The 24,388-nt window shown below is 38.1% G+C and overlaps 1 protein-coding gene across 10 annotated transcripts in view; it reads left to right on the forward strand.

Annotated features, from left to right (window-relative positions):
* ZNF385B (zinc finger protein 385B) overlaps positions 1–24,388 on the forward strand; it is a 177,025-nt gene that overhangs the window by 102,575 nt on the left and 50,062 nt on the right. For 8 of the 10 annotated variants that reach the window (XM_062640699.1, XM_062640689.1, XM_062640693.1 and 5 more), the window contains one exon: positions 17,078–17,208. The exons of the other annotated variants lie outside the window; for them this stretch is intronic. In XM_062640699.1, the coding sequence (XP_062496683.1) occupies positions 17,078–17,208 (131 nt within the window). The remainder of the gene's footprint in view (positions 1–17,077; positions 17,209–24,388) is intronic. 10 annotated transcript variants of the gene reach the window in all.

Here is a 24,388-nt window from a genome sequence, read left to right on the forward strand (position 1 = left end):
GTATTTCATAAAAGCTTGACACTGGCTATGAATATCTTGTTGTAATTTGTCTTTAATAACTGCAATCATATCACCCATTGCTGATCATCTAATCTTCTCCTTGTCAATGTGGAATTGCTTCTCTTGAACATATAACACTTTTATTTGGTCTTGATACAAATGCATGTGCAATTGAGATGCCCAGATTCTCTGGGGAGATTATCTCCACAGTCTGATCACAATGGCTGATGCTGTGAACATTAAATATCACTCAGAATAATCTTGGTGTCAAGAAACTGTTCCTGATGATCAGACCTTTTTTTCTCAGTTATATCTCTTTTTTTTTCTACTTCTCTCTATTCTACAAACCTTTCAGAAGTCTTTCATAATGCCCAGTTCTTCCTCTTGCCTCTGTGTCTGTTGTGTATTGCTTCTAGGGTGTCCCTATTTAACTTTTTGTATTTTCTAGACTTCCCAGAGCTTTCTTCTTATATTGCTTTGCCTCAGCCTCTTTTCAATTTGTAAATCCTTTCCAAGTTAAAAGGTACCTGCTTCTTCAACATAATAAGCTTTAATCAGGCAGGGACTGATAACTCCTTGCTTTTTGTAAGGGATACATTGGTCCTTTGAGCTTTGTCCGCTTATGCTATGGCCAGGTTATTGTGCTTCATATGTGATGGTCTTACACAGAAGAGGGAGCTAGGGTTTTTCCTCCTTCATCTTAATTGCTACTCTGGCAGGTCAATCCCTTGCTCTTTCAACTGTTACTTGGAAACACATAAAACGTTTTTACTATTTGCACCTTTTTTTTTGTATTTGCCACAGCATGACCAAGGTCATCTTTAAAAACCTTATCAGCCAGAATGTTCAGATACTTTTATTTTCTTTGATTTTTGTCTATGTCGTATTTTAACTCTGCACTGCTGCCTGATGGTTTGATTTATCAATCTATACCTAACCCAACATATGAAGATCCGGTGGTCCTAGAGCAATTAAATATTTTCTCAACTGCTTTGTTTGAATATCCACATGCAGAAATACAAGTACTTGTCTAGACCTCTGTACTTGTAGGCGTATATGTTTACTAGTTGAAGTTTTCTAGTTCATATCCCACTGGAATCCAGCTGCTCTTATGGTTTCTTCTTATTCCTATTTTAAGTTAATTTTTCCTATTGTTCATGATGGTTACCAAGATTTAAATGCTGTGCTGCAGGTGAAATCTCGTGCTATACTACCTCTCAATTTGTGTTGGTGACTTATCTCTACTTTTCTTTTTTTCCATGTCAAATGCTGACTCTTCTGCAGATAATTGTTGCAGTGTTGTTATATCTGGGAAAAATAAAATGTTTATGAGTATCTTCTATTCTGGATCCAGTGTTGTCTAAAGATGTACCTATCTTTTTTTTATTTGAGGTATCAGACATCGGCCTCTATCCAAATATGCATTCCATAAAGCATTTGAAATATGTGACATACATTTTTGTTTTTCTAGAAAAGACATTGAGGATTAAAGTGTGCTTTGCATGACCCATTATTTTTGTGTATCTGTCGGAAATGATGAGTCACGAAACTGACAAAAAGCAAATCCCGTAAAACTTAATACATGTCACATCTTTAAGGGGTAGGTTTAGAATGCTTTACATATATTTTTCTCTCTAGTGTAAACATTCTGATGCTGGCAGTTGAACTTATTCTTCTCTTTCCTGGTCTATCCTCCAGTCTGACTACACTTTTAAAAATACCTAAGGATTTTTTTCCTTTCGAAGCAATTAATGCCATCATGCATCTTCCTGATGAAAGTGCATAAAAGCAAGTTAATGTTAAGTTCAGTTACTTGATTTTTTTCTTGTGCTGGTAAACATATGCTATAGCTACAAAAAAGTTTCATCCAGACTCTAACATCACATACTTCCAGGGAATGGTTTTGAAAAGTCACAACACAAATTCCAAGAGTATAAGTTCTGCCCGTGGAGATAGAAGGAGAACACTTTGGCTGTCTGTTGTAGGTGACTGTGTTAAAAACGTGGGTTCCTTCTGTAGGTGGTTTGACCTTCAACTGAAAAATGCAAATTCAGAGCTACCTGCTTAAGGAATTTCAGCTCCTGAATTAGGGACTTTGGTTAGAGTCCTTAGATTATACAGCAGTGAGTGTATTCTGGAGTATGGTCTCACTTTGAAAGGCTGTATGTATTGCAGAAAAATGGCATATTTTACACTTATTCTGGAATGCATGCTTAACTGTGAAACCATGACTGGTGTATGTGCAGGAATTCATAAGCCGTGACTTTAACTAAGGAACCAGTCTTTCATCTTTTTCTTTGCAAGTTTCTCTTGCCAAATTTAGCATGGTGCCATAGAAGGAGCTATTTATGCAAGGAGATGTTATGATTTAGGACATTTGCACACAAATGAATGGAGAGCTACAATGTGTAGTGCAGTATATGTGGTAATAGATAGAAGAGTGGGTAAGCTGTGATCCTCTCTGTGGACTGCAAGTCATTCTACATGACTTGCTGCAGTCGTACTACAAATGCTGCTTTCTGTGTAGTGTTGCAGCTGTTTGCCTCTTTCCATTCTGTGTCATATATTTCATGTCTCCACTGGGTTTCCCTGTGCAGCAATTAAAGAGCTATTAGTCAACAAAGAACATGTAGCAGTTTCTGATCATGCAGTGTGGAAGTGAAGACACAAAACTATGTTAACGAATACCATGGTACCCCCTCTTACTATTGCTTTGCGTTGAGAAATGCTAGCTATAGCATATGACCCGGCAGCTGTTGTTTCTACACAGAGCTCCTCCAGTGGAAGTTAATCGACCAGGTTTCACACTTGTACTGCTGCTAATCCTAGTGACTCTGCAGACTTAAAAGGAATGATGATAGATTTGCACGAGGGTAACAGATCCAAGTCTGGACCATTTGCTGGAGCTTTGTACATCACATATTGTACCTCCAGGCCTTAAGTTTATAGAATCACAGATCATAGAATAGTTAGGGTTGGAAAGGACCCTAAAATCATCTAGTTCCAACCCCCTTACCATGGGCAGGGACACCCCACACTAAACCATATCACCCAAGGCTCTGTCCAACCTGGTCTTGAACACTGCCAAGGATGGAGCATTCACAGCTTCCTGGGCAACCCGTTCCAGTGTCTTATGACCCTTACAATAAAGAACTTCCTCCTTATATCCAATCTAAACTTCCCCTGTTTAAGTTTTAACCCATTACCCCTTGTCCTGTCACTACATTCCCTAATGAAGAGTCCCTCCCCAGCATCCCTATAGCCCCCCCTTAAGATACCGGAAGGCTGCTATGATGTCTCCACGCAGCCTTCTCTTCTCCAGGCTAACAGCCCCAACTTCCTCAGCCTGTCTTCATACGGGAGGTGCTCCAGTCCCCTGATCATCCTCTTGGCCCTCCTCTGGACTTGTTCCAACAGTTCCATGTCCTTTTTACGTTGAGGACAGCAGAACTGCACACAATACTCGGCAAGTAAGGTCTCACGGGAGCAGAGTAGAAGGAAGCAGACTTGCTTCCCTCAGTTTTGCAAATATATGCACAGGGAAAAGCAGTATAGTATGGATAGACTTTCTAAGATTTTGTGACTAAAAGTATACACTTCTAAAAAGCCTTCAACTGTGACTTCAAAATCCTACATGAATAATTTTCTCCCTGATAATCTGGGTTGGATTTCAGGGTTTTTGCTTTCCCTGTTGCAGGGTGGCATTATAGCTACTAGAAACATCACAAATGCCTTTGTAATAGCAGTGTTTTCCTTCTTTGGTGCCTTTTGCCAATTCTTCCTATCTAAAAAAAACAAAATACCCTTTCTTTGAATTACATAGTTTCATCTCTTATTGTTAAGTTTTGAAAAGTTTAGGGATATAAAGCCACATTTTAAAACATACATTTTCTGTAAAATATGTATTGCCTTTCAGAAAAGCCTTTCTTATTTCTGTCTTGCCAATCCCTAAGTATGAAGTGATGTTAAATGTGTGTGGTACTCTTGAGAGACTTAAGAAAAATGTTTAAACATGAATTTAAAGCCCAGTGATTGGGAACTTAAGGTTATTCTTAAAACAGGAATCAGGACAGAGGAAAAATAATTGTGAAGTGTTTGTTGTTCGTTCTTACCTCTCAGAATGATAGGTTCAATTATTTACCATAGTATTTAACCACGGATTTAGAAACTGAAGGGGTGAGGGATATATATCTGCCTGTTCCAGGAGGCAGGCTGGAGCCTGTATGATGCTTAGATATGTCTTTAAATTAGTATTTGGGATACTAAGTATTAAGTATTGGTTATTGTCTTTAAAATCAGGGTGAAATATTACACTTATTTTTAAGCTAATGCAAAGGATATTTATTAGAAGTGAGAAATAATGAGAGAATGTTGCATGATTTTTAAGTTATGCAGCAAAATGCTACTACATTGTAGTACGCCAAACAACCAGTAGTGAAAGTAATTTTGAAAAGAGGATTGGCTGGATTTTTTTCTTATCTGCATATTTCTTTTATCAAGCATGCTGTAGGGGTTTTGAAGTTCTTTTACAAAGACCTTAATAAAAGCATAACTGTAAACTATTCCATGGCAGAGGAAAGACAGGAATTATGGCAGGGATAATTTAACTAAACTATAAACTCTTTATGGACTCAAGCACACTGTGTATGTAGGTAGGAAATTGAAAGTAGTTTAAATTACTGAGGATGATGCAGAAAGAGTAACATGACTGTATAGTACAAAATTAGTAAATAAAATGAGACTGAAATAAGCATCTAAGTAAGTAATCATTCTTCAAGTGCACTTAGAATACTTGCAGAATACCAAAGAAAAAGGTGGATTGTTATTTTGCCAATGGTAGAGGAAGCCAAGATTTTTGGGTTGCATAGTGCATTATTTTTTGTTTGAAAGATCAGTTGTGTTAACATGACAGTCATCAGTATAAATAACAAAACTCTGTAAGGACAGGTCAGAGTGTCTCAGTGAACTAGAATCTTCCAAACGTTGTCCTGACAAATCTGATACCTGCATGGGTGGAAATATCAGAGCTGTTACCACTTCTGAGGAGAAGATGAAGTCCCAGAGCAGTAGGAGAGGTGATGGGGTCACAGTATTTTTAAAAGAGAAGAATGAGCAAACTGAGTTTAAGAGCTATTTGATTATCATCCCTTTGAAGAAAGGGACAAATGAATTATGCCAAAATATACAAAGGAAAACAGGAGCTGAGTAATAACCCGTGCAGCACATAAGGAGGAATCAGTATTTCATGAACACGGGAAAGAATTGCTGTATATCACAAGCTGAATGCAAGTTAATACTGCCATGTTACTAACCAAGACAGAAACCATCCTGAGAAATGTAACCAGAAGCATGCTGTAGCAGGCATGAAATTTGTCTGCTACACTGCAAGAAAGATGACTAGTTCAGGCGAGTCTGGATGAGAATAAGAAGCATTGGTGCTCACACTTTTTGTTTTCAGCCACCCCCATCTCAGTAGTCTCCATTTCATGACTGTGAGTTCTGCTCAACCCACTCACTGGAATGGTTGAAAGCGAACTTGTCTTTTGTTGGTTTGATGCCAGTTTGTTTCCAACTGGTCTGACTCCCTGCACTGGCACAAGGGGCATGTTGGAAGCGGAGGGGTGGTAGGGCAGCTCAGCCTGCTTCCTGTGCAGTCATGTAAAGTAGATGCAGGCTGCATGACATGTTTCATAAAAATGCTTTTGTGCTTTCTTTTATATTGACCTATAAGTCAGTTTTCAGTACACTGATGAATTGGATTTAATTGATTAAATAAATCATAATGAAGTGATATTAATTAGTCTTTGGGGAATTAGATGTCACTTCTTTTGAAAGGCTTGTACTAGCTGAAGTCCTGTTAAAAAATATTTTGAATATTTTGTTAAAAAAATTTCTTCTTTGGTCCAGTCTCAGTTTAATTTAACAGAAACATTCTGTTATAGACAGCTTTTTGGGGGGTCTCTCTTTCTGAATGTTGCTGAGGGTAGGGTTACCCAAGTTCATGTTGTTCAGTCTCTTAAAATATAACAGCATCAAAACTCTTTATGGTCCAGCCTTTGCAGGGCTGGTGCACTGCTGCACCCAAAACCAGAACAGGGTTTCTAATCAGATACCAGTGTTTAATTAATGTCACAAGTGCGGTGATCTGTGCTAACAGATCTGTTAATTTGAAATCTGTTGCCTTCATTCCTCCCTGTATAATAGAGGGAAGGTAGATAGTATGTGTTCTAGTTTTATAAATTCTCAATTTTGTATTTATTCTTCAGTCCTCACCTTGAGAATAAGAAAAGTGCACCTCAATTCAGGAGAGCCAGGATTTGTGGACTTTGATCTTATGAATATCATGACTCCACACTGGTTTTAGCCCTGTGCTCTGAGGTGCCCTTTTATGAACTTTTTAAAAAATTCAAGCAGGCACCATTAGTTTGTTTTCCCCCTCTTGCCCTCTTTTATTTTTCAGGAGTTATTTAAAGTGCAAGTCTGTAGCAGCCAGCTAGCTAGTAACCACTCTAATAGCAGGGAAAATGCCACTGAAGCACAGTTTATCAATGTTTTAGGTTATATTTGATCTGGTGATGTCAATAGTAGGTTGCCTTCCCTCTGGAATCAAGTTGCAAACACTGTCCTCAAGGGTAATTAAAGTTAAGCACACATTACAACAGCCTGGATTTGTTGCTTGCTGGTTGCCCACTGTCTCATGGCACCCAACATGACAAAAATACAGTGTCAAAATCAAGGGATTATTTATCTGTGAGTAGTATGCTGTATGTATGTTTAAATAATACAGAGGAGGTGAATTGTAACCTTAGGCACTAAGGTAAGCATCGTGGCACTGATTAATAGTGGGAAGCCTTTATGGGACTACATACTCCATGTTTAATTATGTTTTTGCTTTGCTAAAATGGTTTATAGTAGAGTGCAGCTTCTGAGTATTGTAAGGCATTGGTGAACTTGTAGTATCTGTCTTCCTTTTGTAAATGGCCTAAAGATCTTTGGTTGGAAATGCAGCTTTTGTGCTCTTTTCATAGCCAGGTTGAGGTACCTTTAGCTGTGTTTGCAGGTGAGAGAAGTGCTGAGTCTGGCTCCTACTTTAAGTGGGGCAAGGTCTCTGGGATTTTTGTGTTTTCAGGTACAGTATCACAGGGTGCACTGGGAAGTGGTAAAGTTTGAGAAGTGGAGCTCTGACTTATCCCTTGCTGTGACTTCTATGAGTGTGGGCTCTGAAAAGAAGGAGATGTAGTATGATTAGGAGAAAGTTGAAATCCTCCAGGAAATCCTATGAAGACATTATTACTGCTTCAGTTAGGGTCAGCAGATAGAGCACGAGGAAGAATTAAGAGACATTTGGGAAGGAGAAGCTTTTTTCGTCTGTACTATTAAGTAGGGAATTACAAAATAGTGCTTTTTTTATCCTTAAACTGCTAACCCATCTAGGAATTTTTTCAGTAAACTAGTCTTAGAAAAAGGATTATATCACTTGGACTTAAACTGCATGTGTAGGAAATCAACCCACTACCTTTACACATTTGACCTCTTTTGGACAGGTGCTTGTATGCTGTGTGCCCTATGCCGTGGCAGAACACCTGAATTCAGTGTGGAATGTAGGCTACCTGGAGAATGTTATGAAGGTTTTTAAATCTGCCTTTCTTCCCTGTCTCATTGTTTCTTAAACAAAAAGATAGTGCTTCTAAAAGCACATACCTGTATGTGGAAATGATAGCAACTAAGGGAAAGGTTGTGACTGAAATTGTGACCTTTGAATAGAAAGAGGGTGGACTGGATGTTCAGCCATTTTTTGAAATTTCTAAAAAAAAAAATTCATTGGAGGGAAAACTAGATTTCATTCAGTAGAGATCATGGTTTCCATTGTAGATAGTTTCTACAGATCATTTTCAACAACCTAAATTAGCTGTTGTGGCTTTTATCTGAAGGATATTTGGAGAGCAATACCAATAGAAGAACTTGCAAGAATAAAACAAGAAGCAGTTTGGGTAACTGTATTTTGTAGACATGATTGTGTAAGAAAAGCAAATGAGGCATGAAATTGTCTAAGCTATGATGACTTTTAAGACAGTCAGAAATTGTCTAATGTGTTTAAGTGGTTAGATGTGTATGTGAGGATGCACATAGGCCTAGACCTGTTATTAACTTTTGTGCACAGCATTGCTGAGCTGGTATGTTGGAGTACTGAAGTGGAATAAGGACCAAGAAGCTAACTGCAGGCGTAAATCACCTTAAATGTTAAGGCATAGTGGTTTTGTCCAACTAATAACAAAACGGTCATCCAGCAGCACTGCCAGTGATAAACTTGTTTGTTTTACTGGATGGCAACTCAGTACATCCTGAAAGAAAGTCCATGCTGAAGCTCATTGTGGGTTAGATGATGAGCTCAGTGGTGACAGAATCCAGAAGAGTTGGGTTTTGAGAAACATCAAGTTATATGAGAAGTGAAGTGATAACAGGCTCTCTAAAAGCTAATAGCGACCAAGTTGCATCCTCCTATCCCCCACATTCTGAACTTTTAAGATGATGTAAATTAGTCCCTTTTTTTGATTGTTACTTACTAGAGAAACTTCCATTTGTAATGAAACGTGTTAAATCAGAATTCTGAACTGAGAGAGAAGGGAGTACAGTGCTTCGTCATGGAACACTCATCGGCTTGGTGCCCAGCACCTAAGAATGTGCCCTGAGGAAGACACAGGGACTGGCACTGAAGTTAAACCATGCTCTGGACAAGATTATGAATTCGTTAGGCATGTGGTGGTGGTGTGTTTTTAGTTAAAAATGACAGCAGAAGAGCAAACAAACACTCTCACTGCGTGTTTGTGTTGGGAGAGTGGAAAAAGCAAGGGGAGCCTGGTTTAAATACATCAGGAATAAAGATCCTAAGGATTTCAGAAAGACCTCCATTTTAGTGCAGGTGGCAAGAGAACAGAGAGTGAAAGAGACAGCTGTTTTTTATGTCATAATTGTAAAACTTCACAGTGAAACCAGCTCCAAAGCAGCAGATAAGAACAGAGACGGCAGAGCTGCTCACTCAGGCTGTGGATACCAGAGGGAAAGGCTTGAGCAAGCCAAGAGTTTCTGATAAAAAGAAACTGGGATAGACTGCAGAGCTCCACCTGACTTTAATGCAGGCAGGACTGTTGCATTTATTAATGTTGTCACTATTTGATTAGAATAAAATCCAACTTACTGTGCTTAATGGTGTTGAGCTATAACGTGCCACTCTGCTTTCCAATCAAATTGTCATGGTTGCTTTAGAAGTCTAGAGAATTAGCTCTTTTAAGAAGCTAATGACAAATATTTCCATACTACCTATAGATAATAGCAAATTGCAGTTGTACTGCAGCCAGCATGTTTCTTCTAAATATAGTGAAGGATGTTCCATAATTCATTTAATTGCTTAGTCTTGACAAGGAGGCAGTGCTAACAAATGCAGTTCCATACTAGTAGAGTACTTCTGGAGTACACTTGACTTGGGAATATAAATACTGAAAAAAAATATGTGGAACAGCGTAGCACAATCGCTGTGACATTTGAGCTGTACGTTGTGCAGGTGTGCAAGACCTTTCTCAGCTGCAAGAACACAACTAAAGGAGAAAGAGGACATGAGTGTGAGTTGCAAGTTCTGCAAATCCAGGGGAGGACAGTGCTCTTCCACATGTTATGGTCAGACAATTGTAACGCAGTTATTTAAGGAAAGTGCAAGATAATCTGTTCCACTTCTGATTGTTGGACTTCTTTTTCCTCTCCATCTGTTCTGGTATCTTGTATACAAAACCTATGGGGATTCCTGTTGTTATTGCAAGCTATTAGAAATGCAGTACAGCTGCAAGGAGAAAAAGATTTTTTTTTGATTGATGTTTTGAAATATTCGTCTCTAAAATACTGAAATTCCAGTTTCCTATTGCTGTGCCTCTACCCTCCCCCTTCCCTCCCCCCCTGCAAGGTATTTGTTTTCCATGATTTTGATGTACTAAATGTAGAGATAAGGAAATAAATATTGACAAAGTTCTTTTGAATATTAATATTATTATAATAGAGGTTTTCAATATCAGTTTTTCCATTAGTGTCTTCATATCAAGTATATGTCTAGTATTTATGATCTGCAGTCTACATTTTTTTCAAACGAACATCTTCAAGCGTAAGATTTTGGAGATGGAAAAGAATTAGACAGGCAGAGGAATATCAACAAATCATGGAAGTTAAGTAATTCCAAGTCAGCCCCTAATATTTCAATGAGGAAGGATCTGACACAGTAAAGATTTCATTACTTGTAAGTACAAGTGGGTTTATGTTTTTATTTTTAGAATTCTTAGGTGAAATACATGCAATATATAGCTATACTTCTGATTGTAAATTAGCTATATATAATTATTAACATTAGGTAAGTAAGTGGTGGTTGACTTTATGGATTGATTAAATACCAAAGCTTCCATTCATTTCAGCAGCACCACATTTCAATTAACTTTTTGTGTTGACCTAGTTGGTGGAATCCTACATGTATTTGAAATGTAGAAATACCTCATTTCACGGTATCTGATTTTATACAAAAGAAGAATATGGAATTATGTCAGCACACCCTCATAGAGCATTTATTTCTAGATGGATAATAATGGAAAAACTAACTTCATGATCAGGCATACTGGGAATCATTTTTTAGTTTATAGGGGGAGAATTATTTTCATAATCTAACTTTTTTTAGATAAGTCATTCTTGAGCATGAAGAGCTTAAACTGTACAATGTAGAGATAATTTGTACATTGCAGTGAACTTGCATCAAATGCCTCTGGGTTTGCTGAAACATCTACTGAAAAAATAAACTCAGAATGGAGTCCAGAATATTTGGCTTGTTATTTTGTATCTGTATATTGCTATGGAAGGGTAGACTTGGACCAGTGCTTTCTTAGCCCTTGTCATATGTGTTACGCAGAGTGGTTCTTGTTTAGTGCTGTTGAGTAGCCATAAGCTCTACATCAGTTCTTGCTGCCTTTCCTTGTGGCTTCTGGAGAAAGAGACATCTTTTGAGGATTTACCCATTTTTATTTGCCAAACAATGATGGGCATGTGTGGTTTGTGCATTTTAAATGTTAGTCAATGGAAGGTCTGACTGCCCCATTGCTATCTGAATAATGTTTAAGAGGTATAAATTCAGTGCACTCTCCGAAGTTTTAAAAGATGCACATGTATCAATAGCTCTGATGGTAATCATATCAACTCCCAATGGAGCTGCATCCTCATTCATTAATGAGTCAGTATGGTGCCCTGGGGGCAGAGAAGTTGTTAGCATTTTTCCCATTGTCAGCTGGGGACTGTGCCATGTCTCATATATACTGGGCTTCTGCTTCAACTTATTTTAAAAAATGAATTGCCTGGATAATGAGTTATCTCCTAGGATCATGTTAATTTGCTGTTTGGGAAAATCTTTTGGAGTAATGGTCTTATCTCTCCTTGACTGCTTTACTTTTGACAGACTGGAATCCCTATGGGTGTCATAAATCTCATTTATCATAATACCATATTATAAGCAAGTAATGTTTGTTCTGCTTAGTGAATCCTGGAAAAAAAACAAATAAAAGAAACCCTATTAAAATGATGTATTTCTTCACTTGCCTTTCATTTAAGAGCGAAGAATGTCTTCGCATTCACTTCCGTGACTATTAATGGAATACTTCTAGAATAACTTTTTCCTTAACAATTTTGATATCAACACCTGCTGTTCAGAAAATTATTTTACTTACACTGAGCTTGTTTTTAGCAGTTTATCCTAGGCATAAACAGAAATGCATGACATTCTGTAATACCCATGTATATCTGTAACTGGAAAACAAAATTAGAAAATTTCTGAATACTCTAAGCTGATCATACGGAGAAGGAAAAAAGACTGGTATTTATATTAAGTATTGGGAAAGATCTTAGGAGTAATGTCATATAAATACCTAAACTACAAAATGCAGTGACCTGGAAGTGATTGATTTTGACCTGTCATTTATGGTTAGAAAAAGAATTGTAGTGAAAGCCAATAGATCTGGGGCATGATGCAATGGAGACATCAGATGTAAGGGAAGAAATCTATTAATATTTTTATGCCATGCGTTTCTGTAGTTAGATGGGGGTGTTTATAAAAATCTAATTTCATTGCGCTCACCTTCCCGTAAACCTGCATATAAGCAAGTTTAGGAGTCTTACACAGGTTGTTTTTTTTTTGTGGTGGGGTTTTGTTTTGTTGTTTTTTTCTTTATTTTTATTTTTTACAAGCATAGTCAATAATGCTAAAAAGATATTTTTCTTTTTTATTCAGTATGAAAGCCTAGGTACTACTTTTGGCTCTAACTTGTTTATAAAGCTGTTTTTTGAGTCACATGCTGAAATAAACATTTCTGACAGTGTTCAGGACTTCCACTGACAAATTAATATACTGTACTGAAACTATTGGGTTGTCCTGCCTGGCTTCCCTCTTCTGGAGCTCTGGAGGAAAATGCTGTAAATGGAAATAGGATGTGAGGTTTGAAGGCAGGGTGGCTATGCATATTGTACTTGCAGTCCATAATGAATTCAGCAAACATGGGCAAAAGGAAAGAACTTGTCATCCACCCTTGAAGGGGTACTGTTGGCTCACATAGTGTCTGAAAAATGCTGTATCAAAAAAGTCAAGGAAGGAAAAACGTCAAGGAAGGAAAAAGCCCAGAACTGACCCATCCCATCAGTTACATTGCTATGGTTCCCTGGCCAGATGGGACTAGTTAACATTGGTGTAGAAAGAAAAGTTCCTTATAGATAGCGGAAAATGATCAGACAATTCAGGGACGAAGAAGCCAGCACAGCCTGTCCATGAACTGGAAACTCTCAGTGTAATGCACTTAAATAGTGGTAGGTGTGAACAGCTTGAACTTCCCTTTGAAGTTTTCCCAAATACTGTCCATGACAGAAGTTAAAACAAAGGCAACCATGTGCAGTCTGAGGTGGATGTAGATTGTACAATTCACAGAAATTTGTTAACCAAGTACTTTTATTCAGACTTGTTAGCACTTCAGTTACTCTTCCACTGCTCTTGGTCTGAGTGTGGACTGCTTCCTTGGATTGGTGGATGGAAACATTGTAGTAATATCTTTAGGTAATAGGAAAAGGGGAAAGTGTTGAGTATAGCATTAGATTTCTCTATAGATGCCTTTAATGAAGACTTTGAAAGAGTATGCTTTCAAGTCTGGAAGGTAATTAATTTCTTTAAGTATGCTGAAATTGTTTACAAAGTGTCTTTTAGATGAGTAAGCTTTGTAATAGAGTTGGGCTTTTCATGCAATCTAATACTGACTCAAATCAGAGGTATTAATGTGCAGACATTGCATCCTTTTTTATTTGTCAGTGATAAAGAAAAGCAGTTAGGGAGAAAATCATAGAGGTAATACCTTCACAGATAGTTTTTAGGAGGTATAAAGGGAGAAATTGTATGTTTAGATTTGAATGAACTTGACATCTCTCTTACCTGAAAAAGACGAGTAGTGACTGTTAACTGCGGCCAAAGCTAACTGTGATTGACTCTCCCTAAACTGCAGTCTTGCTAGTCTTGGCTTCCACAGTTTTTCTTGAAGCTGCAATGGAGCTATAAGGGGTTGTTGGTTGATACTTCTTGAGCCTCCATGTCATCCAGCCCCTTTCTTGGGCCTGGGTAAAGCATGCCTCACTGGCCCCTGGGATTTGTCTTACTGTGGGAGTGACCAATACAAGACTTTTTATTTGCTCCCAAAATGCCACTTTCGCTGCTTAATCTATTAGTTATGTGCCTTTTTTGCTAGAGACAGCTAAAATTTGGGTAAAGATGACCACCTTCCATAACTTCTGCAAGGACATCAGTGTCGCACTGCATTGCGGTGTGCATGAAGCAACATTTATGTGGCTAAAGAGGAGCAACACCTGTTACATGGAGTCTTGTTTTTCAGATAAATACATATAGAAGGAAGAAAACCTTTTAATAAAATGAGACATTTTGGATCATCTGTTCAGAATAAAACCTATTTTCCTCCTCTTAGACAAGCATAAAAGGGACCAGTGAGGATCACTGCCCTTTGACAAAGTTCGTCTGCTGCTGGCATCTTCGGTACATAGGTAACTTCTGCTGTGGGAGTCAAAATTGAAATTTCAAAGGTGAAACACTGTTTGAAAATTATAAAGCTGAACAAATGAATTTACAAGAAAGATCAGTTATATTTATGCCAAAGATTTACAAGTAGTTTTAAACACTGTGTTTGACATGGTAAGTTGTCTTTATAATTTAAATGCTAATGAAATGGTAAACATATGTTAAATTTATGAAGATAATGAAGTTTGTCAGCTACATCTTTCTTGTGCCAGCATTCCTGCTTAGCTCAGGTCTGCATACAGATTTGGTGGAGTGGTGGTAAGAATCTATTTGACATTTGGGAGCAATGCCAGTGTAAAACTGTGCCCTGTTCTGTTTAATTTGATAATTTGTCCTGAACTGTTTTGAAATGTAGTTTAGGTCACCTTTATCTGATCATTCTTCCAAAAGCTTTGAAAGGTGGGTCTGCAAATCAGACTTCAGTCAAACAGAGTCACTGGTATTCAATTTGCAATAGCTGAAGTAGTAAACTGGCAAACAGAAGTGAATAAATTTCTGTTATTAATGCCTCCATTAATCATCAGGAGGTAGGTGTGTATGCTTTCTATTTTACACAGATTCTGAATCTATCCTAGGCTATTGGTCGTATATTACTCTGGCAGCAGAAACACCATAAGCTGCAAAACTGCAGGCAGATTTCAAATACTTTGTCATGTGAAATGATCTGTACTCAGCCTAGGAGTACAAAGAAGATTGCATTGTTTGCAGGAGAATGCTAATTGTTTTCTAATTTTTAAAACTTTTATGCCAAATGCTCTCTATACCTTGCTTAAAGACAGCATCAGAACCCTAGCTTAACTCTGATTTTAAATGTCAGTCACACTTCAACTCTATTCTTCTATATTTTTTCTGTAAAATTTAGTTAAAATATGTAACACAGCTTCACTGAGCTGTGTATATATAAAGAGAGGACAGGTCTTTTTTAACTTCATGGATCTTTAATTGCTTATGAACTTCAAAGAGAAACTTGTAGAAGTTAGATTGATGGCACTTTATAGGGTTTAGTTAATTGAATGCAACAGAGCTGCTCTTTGAATGCAACTCTGAAATCCAAATTATGTAAATCTATTGTTTCAAAACCAGCTAGTAGAAATAATCATCACTTTTGCAGCTGAAGATATTTTCTTCAGAATCCTCTGACACACTGCTTTCCAATTGATGCGTTTTTTTTCATTATGAAGAAGAAACTATAGGAATGTTAGCTTTTAGATTTTTGATGTTTGTGACTTCACTTGAATAAGCTTTGACTTACAGTTAATTAAGCGCAACTGTCAATGACTTTCTTGGGCTTATGCAGAAACAAACTTTATACTTATGAAATTACTGGGCTAGGAGAAGGTAGAAAATATGCTGGGAAAGTGTCTCAAGCGTATTTTTCCTTTCAAGTTGTGCAGCTCAGTTCAGGTGGTATTATAGTTCCCTTCCCATAGTTGTCAATGACCCATCTTTCTGCAATCATCACACTTTTCCTATAGAAAAAACAGGAATTGATTATAGCCTGCTTGTTCATCTGCTAGACCATAATACAGTGTTTACTGTGCTACAGCTGTGATCAAAATGACTGTGTCTCCAGCATCTACAAAATTTGAGCTCAGGGCTAGTTGTAAGTGTTTGGTCATCCAAAAAATCCATGCAGCCCCATCTGGCTTCTGAACTCAGCTTTCCTCCTGGATACTGTAACATGAGGTTTATTGTGTCTATGGAAGCAGGATGATGAGACAGAAAGGAGGAAAATATCTACTCTGCCTTCAGGTTTACATGTCCTTAACAGGGAGAAAGGGAGATAGATCCCTTAGTGGAAGACTGGTACTCAGGCAGCCCATATGGATTCCCTGGCATCTTGCAAGTAGATGCAAATGCTTTGATTTTATGGGAGAAGAGAGGAAAATTGCTTGTTTACTCTTTTTCCCACAGCCCCCTTCCTACTCCCCCCCCCCACCCCCACCCCCCCGCTTTTTTGTCAGGTATTGTGTCAGTTCTGCTTAAGACCAGAGAAACTCTTAAGAGGACTGTTATGCTCCTAGCTGATGTGTTGGCCACCAGTGAGTGGGAGGAGGAGGTAATTATGGAGAAATTCTGGCAGAGGTAGGAGAGGCAGAGAGTGACTCACCCTCAGAGGTGTGGGACACTTGTGTTCTAGTGCCCTCTCCAATCAGTGCTGAATTAATTATTCAACCCAGGAAGGAGAAACTAAGGGCAGATAACTAGTTAAAAATGAATATTTGGACATCTGTGCCTTCCCATTTCTTTGGGGTCTTGCTGGGGAATGATTCTCAAGTGTATAGAGAAAGAATTTCAGCACGTAGATTTCTGGGATGCTCTCTTATTTGGAGAGAAAGATCTGGACTCCAATTAAGTAAATACTATTTTGCATTGTATGTAAAGAGTTATGTTCATTTGTGCTACCTGATGTTGGCTGTTTTCTAATATTTGCCTAGCACTTTAAAATAGAAGGCATTTTTTAAAATGTTAGGTAAAATGGTGTTTTTGCAGCACCTGATAGTTACTGTCAGAAGAGGAAAAAATAACAGATCACCACTTGGAAACAAACCTCTGGATTTCAGCTTGCATGTATTGTCTCTGCTAGCTGATCTAATAGGCAACCATGAATTGCAAAAGTGTCTGACTTTCATGGGAGCCCAGCCTGGCCTTTTGGCACTGCAGATTTTTTCAGCTTTAGAGAGGATTTATTTTACCTGCCAGTGTGATTTATATACCATATGTCGCTTCTTCAGCATCTGAGTATCCATGGCCATAGGGAAGTGCTCAGCCTCATCTGTAGTGTGTGGAAATAGGTTTCTTTTAACGACAGTGTCTCCTACAGACCTGCTTTATTACATCCCTGTTTTTTTTTTTCTTGGTGGCTGTGTCAGCTATGCTGTGTGTGATGTAGAAAGAAGAATACTATGAATTCCTGGTTTTGTTTGCTCTTGGCAGGCACTACTACAATTCCTACCCTTGTGCGTACACCTACCTTGATGATGCAGCCTCCCCTGGATATCAAACCCTTTATGTCCTTCCCTGTGGACAGCAGCTCTGCTGTTGGATTCTTCCCAAATTTTAACACAGTAAGTAAAGGTGTTTCCACATTTAGTTTCAGTTTATGCTTTCCAAGCTGATTTTAATATCCAGTATTGGAGCTGCCTTAGGATGGTACATTGCTGACACAATTCTAGAGAACCTTTTTAAGCTGTGCTGTTGTGGTTGCTGTTCCCTCGTGTGAAAGACTCAGAGGGGGCCAATCCATTTTTAACTTGGTCTGTTGAAGTGCTGTTTGCATACTGAAAAAATGAACTATGGCAGAAATTTGATAAGTGATAGAATAATTTTGAGCATTTGCCTGGGCGTGTGCCTTTTCTATGCTGTAAAAAAAAAGGAAAAAGCAAAATCTAATGGAAGAACTGTTGACGCGGGAGTCACGGACAACGCAGAGACAATCGATGTGATCAAGCGATTGCCAAATTTATTACAAAGCCTTAACTCCTTATATACTATTTCTTACATGCACTTACAGTGATTTGGCATATTATAATTGGATACATGTCTTGAAGACCCTTAGTGACTAACATATAATTGGTTAAGCACGGGTGTGAGAACTTGACCTCGAAAGCTTGCCAACAGTCCACAGTTCTCATTAACTCGGTGAATTCCAGCTTCTTCTTATCTTGCTTGCTTAAGCTTCCTCGGGCCTCTCATGGCCTTGCTGTATCTTTCAGGATTATTCAGAGTTTATGTACCAATTATGCATTCTCCCATGAGAACACTGTCTCCACAAAGAAAAAGTGTGGCAGATAAGACCTAGATCCTCCACTGACATGAATAAAGTTGTCTATTACAGACAGTAAAGCACCTGGAGGATCTTGTTAATTCCGTGTTATAATAATAAAGTAAAAAATGGTACAGTCAGCCAATGTGAAAGTGTGAGCCTGCTGCTTCTATTTTACGGTAAAGCATCTTGGGTTTTTGGAAAAAAAAAAAATTATTGCAAAAATTATGCTTAATGCTTCTGTAGTTCTCTGTGGTTATCACAGTAGCAATAACAAAAATGTTCTCTTCTATAGTTCTTGGTTTAACAGCTCATAAAATGCTTCTGAATGTTATCAAAATGCTTTTTTGCTATCACGCTTTATCATTTGTTTAATTAATTATTGTCCTAAATACATTGAGTGCCCCAAAACAAACACTATTCATGTTGCCACTCAACTTTCATGTGTGGAGGTAATTCAGCATGGAACAAGCCAGCAAATATTAAGCTAATAGCAACAGGAAGGAAACTGCTCTGGGTCATTTCTGCCAAGTCAGCAAGTATGATCTGTACGTGACTGCCTGAACTGTATAGCATCGCGCATATCACTGTCATTGCAGGGGGAGGGAGAGGGAAGCAGTGTCATCACTGCCAGACAGTGATCGGCTGAACCACTGCCAAGTGTTTCCTTTGGCAAACTCACCTTCTGTCTGAAGTTAAAACAGCAACAGAATTTTTGTCTTCATGACTTGCAAATAGATCTTGCTGACAGGCCTTGTAGTACAGCACGTGGTGCTGTGGGATGGTTCTGAGGTAACATGTCAGCCAGCTTCTTTCAAATGGCAGCAGCCCAACACGTCACAAAAGTAGCATATATTACTAATTCATTGGAGAACATATATGTGAAAATTGTGCATTTATGAGGGAGATGTGCACCTATGTCGATTTGGAGGGTATGTGCATGTGTACAAAGAAGAAAAAAGAGTCAGTTATGTTTAAATTGCAGAACCAAAACTCAGTACAGTTTTAAGAAAGCAGTGTGTCATTCTCATTTTCTAGGCATAATGCAATTCATACTAATTTTCATCCCTTTTCTAATGCGCTTGAGAATTTTGTTACCAGTATTTCTGCTTGTAGTTGCACTGGTTTTATAGATGAGCTTTTTCACATATATAAAGACTCAGAGAACCTTTTCTTTAGGGATGCTGTAGTTGTAGAGTCAACCAATTTTATTTTCTTACTGGTGGTGTTATTGAGTTTCTGAGTTGCAGTAGCCTCTAGAGACAGTTAGATTTGGATATGTAGACTGGTTTTGCCTATATACTCTAGCTTACATTTATCAGAGTTGCACTGCAATTTGCCTAATTCCCAGGGTGTGTTTATCCTTCATAGCTGTCATTCCTCTCCAAACTTCTGTAGGTTTTATTAAAAAAAAAAGAGGCCTGGGGTAATCAGCAAATACTGTCAACTCAGTGTCTGTTTTCTCCCTTGGAATTCTTGATAATTATAAAATATGCTGCTATGCACCATAGATGCCGCCTGTTTAAACTGTCTGTTTTGAAGAACAGCAGTTCAGTACTACTCTATTTCTATTTCACAGACTTTGCCATTTATTTTGCAGGTATTGATTTTCAGTAGCAGTCTTTTACAATGGACTTTAAAGCTCATTGGAAAACTAAATCATTCATGGTTATCTACTGACAGGCACAGTGAGCGCCAGCTGTCATGCACTTTCTTTCTCTTTCTTTCTTTCTTAATTTTTTAACTTAGCACAACCTTTGCGAATGTAGATTTCTGCGTTTGTATACATATTGTTTTTTTCACTTTTTCACTGTAAGGTGGTAAGGGCACTTTGTAGAAGTTAGTGAAAAGTCTTTTTCCAGAAGATAATTTTGTGTGAGTAGAAGCTAAATCCAGTTGACCCATAATGCGTGTGCCATCCAAAGTGCCATAATTTTTCATCTTGTGCAGGAACAGAATATTAGAAGAGCTTTTTGTCCCTTCCTACTAAAGAAGCTATCATCTGCCTTATGGATCAATCAGGAAATCTATGCACTTCCCTCACTAGAGGACTTGTCAAGGACGGTAGACAGTAAAATCTCTGAGGTGCTGCACTTAATCTCATTGCCTTCAGTATTACCGAGAGGACCCTGCAGCCCATGCCAGAGACCACTGTTCATGCTTGCATGTGTTCATGGAAGGTGGGCAAAAAGAGTTGTAGTCTCAAGAGAAAACTTCTTTGGATCCATCTGTTCATCTGCAATGGCAGTCAGATACAGAAACATTTTCCTGAATATTGCCAGGAGGTGGTTGCTGACTTAATTTCAGTTGCCTGAAAAAGGGGAAGTTTCTGCTTAGGAGCTTAATACAGTAACTATCAGAACACGAAAAACGAGGTAAAATACGTTAACTACACACATGTTTGAAGGAACACCCCCTACAGTTTTTCAGTTTTTCCCAAAAGAGCTTCTCTTATGTATGGAAATAAATTTAAAATCTCAGCTAAACACTTTCTTATATAGTTAACTTTGACAGTTTTCAATTCTGAAAACATCTGTGATGCTCCAGATGAAACATCGGTGTTCCCATTTTGTTTGTGAAAGTGTTCTAATGACTTGTTTCTCTCCACATGTGGTACTTTCAAATGAAGCACAGATCAGACCCTGATTTTTATTGTTTTTTTTTGGTAAGGAAATGCCTACTTCAGGTATATCTTACTTTCTTGACAGAATTGCATAATTTAGTTTAAAATGCTTCCCTTCTGTTTCTCCTAGAAACATTAATAGTTCTAAAAATGCTATGGATGTATATCTAGTACTTTTCAGTTCACGCCCTAATTAAATTTGTCTTTGTTCCTTAGGACTTGCTTATTATATGGGAAAAATTAATTGGGAAATGATTGCACTAACTCCTTGGATACATGCCTTTATTTCTCAGTTAGAGTGCCTTTTTGTTTCAACAGTTTGCCAGAAAGGGACATTCTAAGGGCAGAATGAAGGGTTCCAAGCAGAACGGTATTGCAGAATAGGTGCTTTCTTCTTTCCTGGTCTTTTCACAGCACCAACAAATAGTTTTGTCAGAACAGGACAGGCATGATCAGACCGTCACAGTCTGAACCTGAGTTGCTGGATCCAAAGATGACATCATGTTTGTCCAGGCATCAAGTCCTAAAAGCTTTTGCTCAGTTATTCATACTCCTCTGTCTGAAAAGCACAGTTTGAATCAAGTTTTTGGCTGGTATTACTTAAAATATTCTTGTTTATAGCAGATGGGGAGACAGCATTATAAGAACTTCCCAAATTGGTACCTCCAATTTGAAATGGATGTATACAAAAAGATATTGTTTAAGTAGAGCTCTTTTTTAGCACTCTAAAATGTCTTTAATTAACTCCTTAGCATGTAAAATCTTGCATAATAATTGCATTTCAAGGTCTGTAAGACTTCAAAATCAAGTTCATAAAGTCAGTGAAAATGAAAGTTAACATTACTGTGGTCCCCATTGTGTGTTTATTGTAATGTAATCTTAAATTTTACATTCTTTGGCTTCTGCCACAGAACTTCACCTTCTCTATCAGTTCTTTCTCTACACTTCCCTGATTCATCATTTCATGTCATCCATTTTGCGTACTGAATTAAGAGAGGATGCCTTGTGATCACATCATGGAAGGCCGAAAGGTAGGATTTATCTTGCGAGGCAAACTTAGCAATCGTTGTCTGCATCTCCCTTTAAAGTATATATACTCCCCAGAAAAAAAAACAACTAAAAACTCCAAAGTCTTCTACCTTGTCTTGAAATGAGAGCAGCACTACATGATCCAAATTCAGTCAGAGTGGTACAGCCAGGGACCTGTCAGTCTGCACAAAAGCAGAATCAGCAGCTTCTCAGATTCTATCATCATAGAAAATAATCAGCAATTCATATGCTACCTTCTGAGTTTGTTATGGCCTCAGGGGTAATCAAAGATTATAGCATCTCTTGTAGCTTTCACATTAGTGAAATATTTTGCATTTAACTAGCCCATGATTGGTTTCTAAATGCTAGCTCTTGCCTTCATATTTTAGAGGACACATGGGTTAATGTGGCCTACTTACTGCTTCAGTGTCTATTTCTCTTCAAGTAGGTTTATGCTGATTCTTTATATTAGAGTTCCCTCCATCTCCTTGCGAAGTGGACCAGAAAAATTTTACATCTGTCATTGAAGGTGAGCCAGCTGGAATGGGCTACAGGAAGGGAAAGAGGAGCTGACTACTAACTTAGTCAGAAATCTCTGCCTCTTCTCCAGCTTTAGCCCTGCCTGGAATAAATATCCCTGGCCTACCCCCAAGACAGCTACAGGGAGGGACTAATTTGCTCTTTCCTATTCTGCGTTTTCAATTACGTCCTTCATTTTTGTTTGCTACCTATCTACATCTCATTTGAAGTGCCCAGTAATCAGCCAAGGCAGAACCGGAGGTCTGCAGATAAGAGCGCAAGGCACTCGTACCACCAGCTTTACTAGCCCCTGTGTGCCAAGTGCCTCTTCCGTGTTTGGCAAAGCACCACCACTCGGGAGCTTTCTCTTTCCTTAGCAGGGTCTGAATTCAGCCACTTAACACCCTGCTGCAGTGCCAGAGTATGCTCTGGAGCTCAGGATTGTTTACAGCAGGAGCAGATTACAGATGCAGCCAACTGGATGTTGTGAACCCATTATCTACTGTGCTCTTTATCCAAGTAGCCTGTCCATGTGCTGTGATTTCCTTTTTTCCTTTCTGTGAAATGCTGGAGGGAATTGACGTACTCTGCTCCTCTCCCTCTGAAACACTCTGCAGGTCAAGTTTTGTATGAGCTGCACTTTACATTTATTAACAGCACAGAAAAGAAAATTAAGCAGTTAAATTAGGAAAGGTGTTTTGGGGTATTTGTTGGGTATTTGTTTTGATTTTCTGGTTTGTTTTTCTTTTTTATAATCAAGAAATAGCAATATTTTTAACAGACATTTTGTACCCTTTTTTTTTATAGTCGTACAGGCATAAAAGGCACTTAAGTTGTTTCAAGAACTTGAAAACATTTGTATTTCACTTTTAGTTATTGTAAATATAATAATTTGTATTTTCCAAGTCACAGCCAGACTAATCCAATTGACAACATGAGGAATCAGCCTCTTACCTTTATTAAAGGGAATAAAAGAGAATAATAGTTGTTTTCCCAGAGGTGAGGAAAGCAGAGGTTCAGGAACAACATAATAAAGCCCAAATTCTGGCAGCGCAGACCTCTGCTTGGTGTCTAGTCTTTGCTTTCTTCTTTGACTCTCTTCTCTCTCGTACTTGGCTGCAAAGCCCCATTACCCTCCATATCTTCTTCTTTTCAGTTTTCTGTAGTCCCTTTTCTTTGTGACCTTAGACTTTTTGTACCAAGCCAGGAATTCCTCCATGTCTTTCATGGCTTTGATGCAAACCAGCAGAGACTTCTTTCAACTGTAGTAGAAGTTTTTGAAGAAGTCTTCTCAGCCCTGAAAAAAAATGCTTATTTAAGGTGGTGTATTTTTCCCATAAAATACTTGAGCCATTTCAACTGAAACTTTCAAAAGAGATTGAGTTTGAAGCAAGCACCTGATAAGATACACTGAGTTAGATATGGGGTGGGGAGTGGGTGGAATTACTGCCAAAGCAGGGAGATATCAATCAGTCTTTGACAGCTTTTATAGTTTGTGGTATTTTAACAAAGATGCAGGTTCCCCAGTTTCTGTCAGGAATCTCTTAAAAGGGCAACTATTTTTTTTTTAAATTGGAGAGTGTAAGGCAGTACTTTTCTGCCTTGTTTCTAGTCCTTCATGCATATTATTCTCAGGAAACAAAATCATGCTTAAAGTAATACAGACTGACTTTGGGAGAATATCTTCAAACATGAATTATAATTTAAAGTTTCCTCTTGCTCTGTATTTTTCTCTAACAGGAATTGGATGGATGAACGACAGCTTGGGTTTTGAAAAATAGTTCCTAAATTGCTGCAATATGTCCAATATTGTCCATACAAGTCATTACATCATCAGCCTAATTGTTTAAAGAAATACAGTTTCTGCATACAGATTTTCCCATTTTCTGAGTCTTCTAGAAAATTTGTTCCTTTGCTATGTGGGTTTTTTTTTTTCCTTTCTTTACAGAAAGCTTGGAGTTAGTCTCTTCAACACTTCATCAGTCTTTACGTCTTTTACTGGTCAGCATAGGAAAAACTAAGAATTGTTTATCTTCATTGAATTCCTTTCTTGTCAAGTTAGTAGTAGCTTATGACACAAGGAAGCTGGTTAAAGGGAGCCATAAATATTTTAGGCGTTAGACTGCTGACAGATGTTTTGCAAACAGACTGGGAGGAAAGCATCTCCCCTCAAAGCAAGCAACCGCTTGTAGTTTAAGACAAACAAGGCACATGTTTTGCATCACTGTGCTTATAAAGGTTTTGCTAGTTTCTAAGTGTATGTTTTCTCCTAAGCAAAGTTCCAGAACATGTGTAGAGAAATCTAATTCTC

This window comes from Pezoporus occidentalis, unplaced genomic scaffold (assembly GCF_034315485.1).
Source record: "Pezoporus occidentalis ecotype Australia unplaced genomic scaffold, CSIRO_AGI_Poc_V1 ctg66, whole genome shotgun sequence".
Lineage (NCBI taxonomy): Eukaryota > Metazoa > Chordata > Aves > Psittaciformes > Psittacidae > Pezoporus > Pezoporus occidentalis.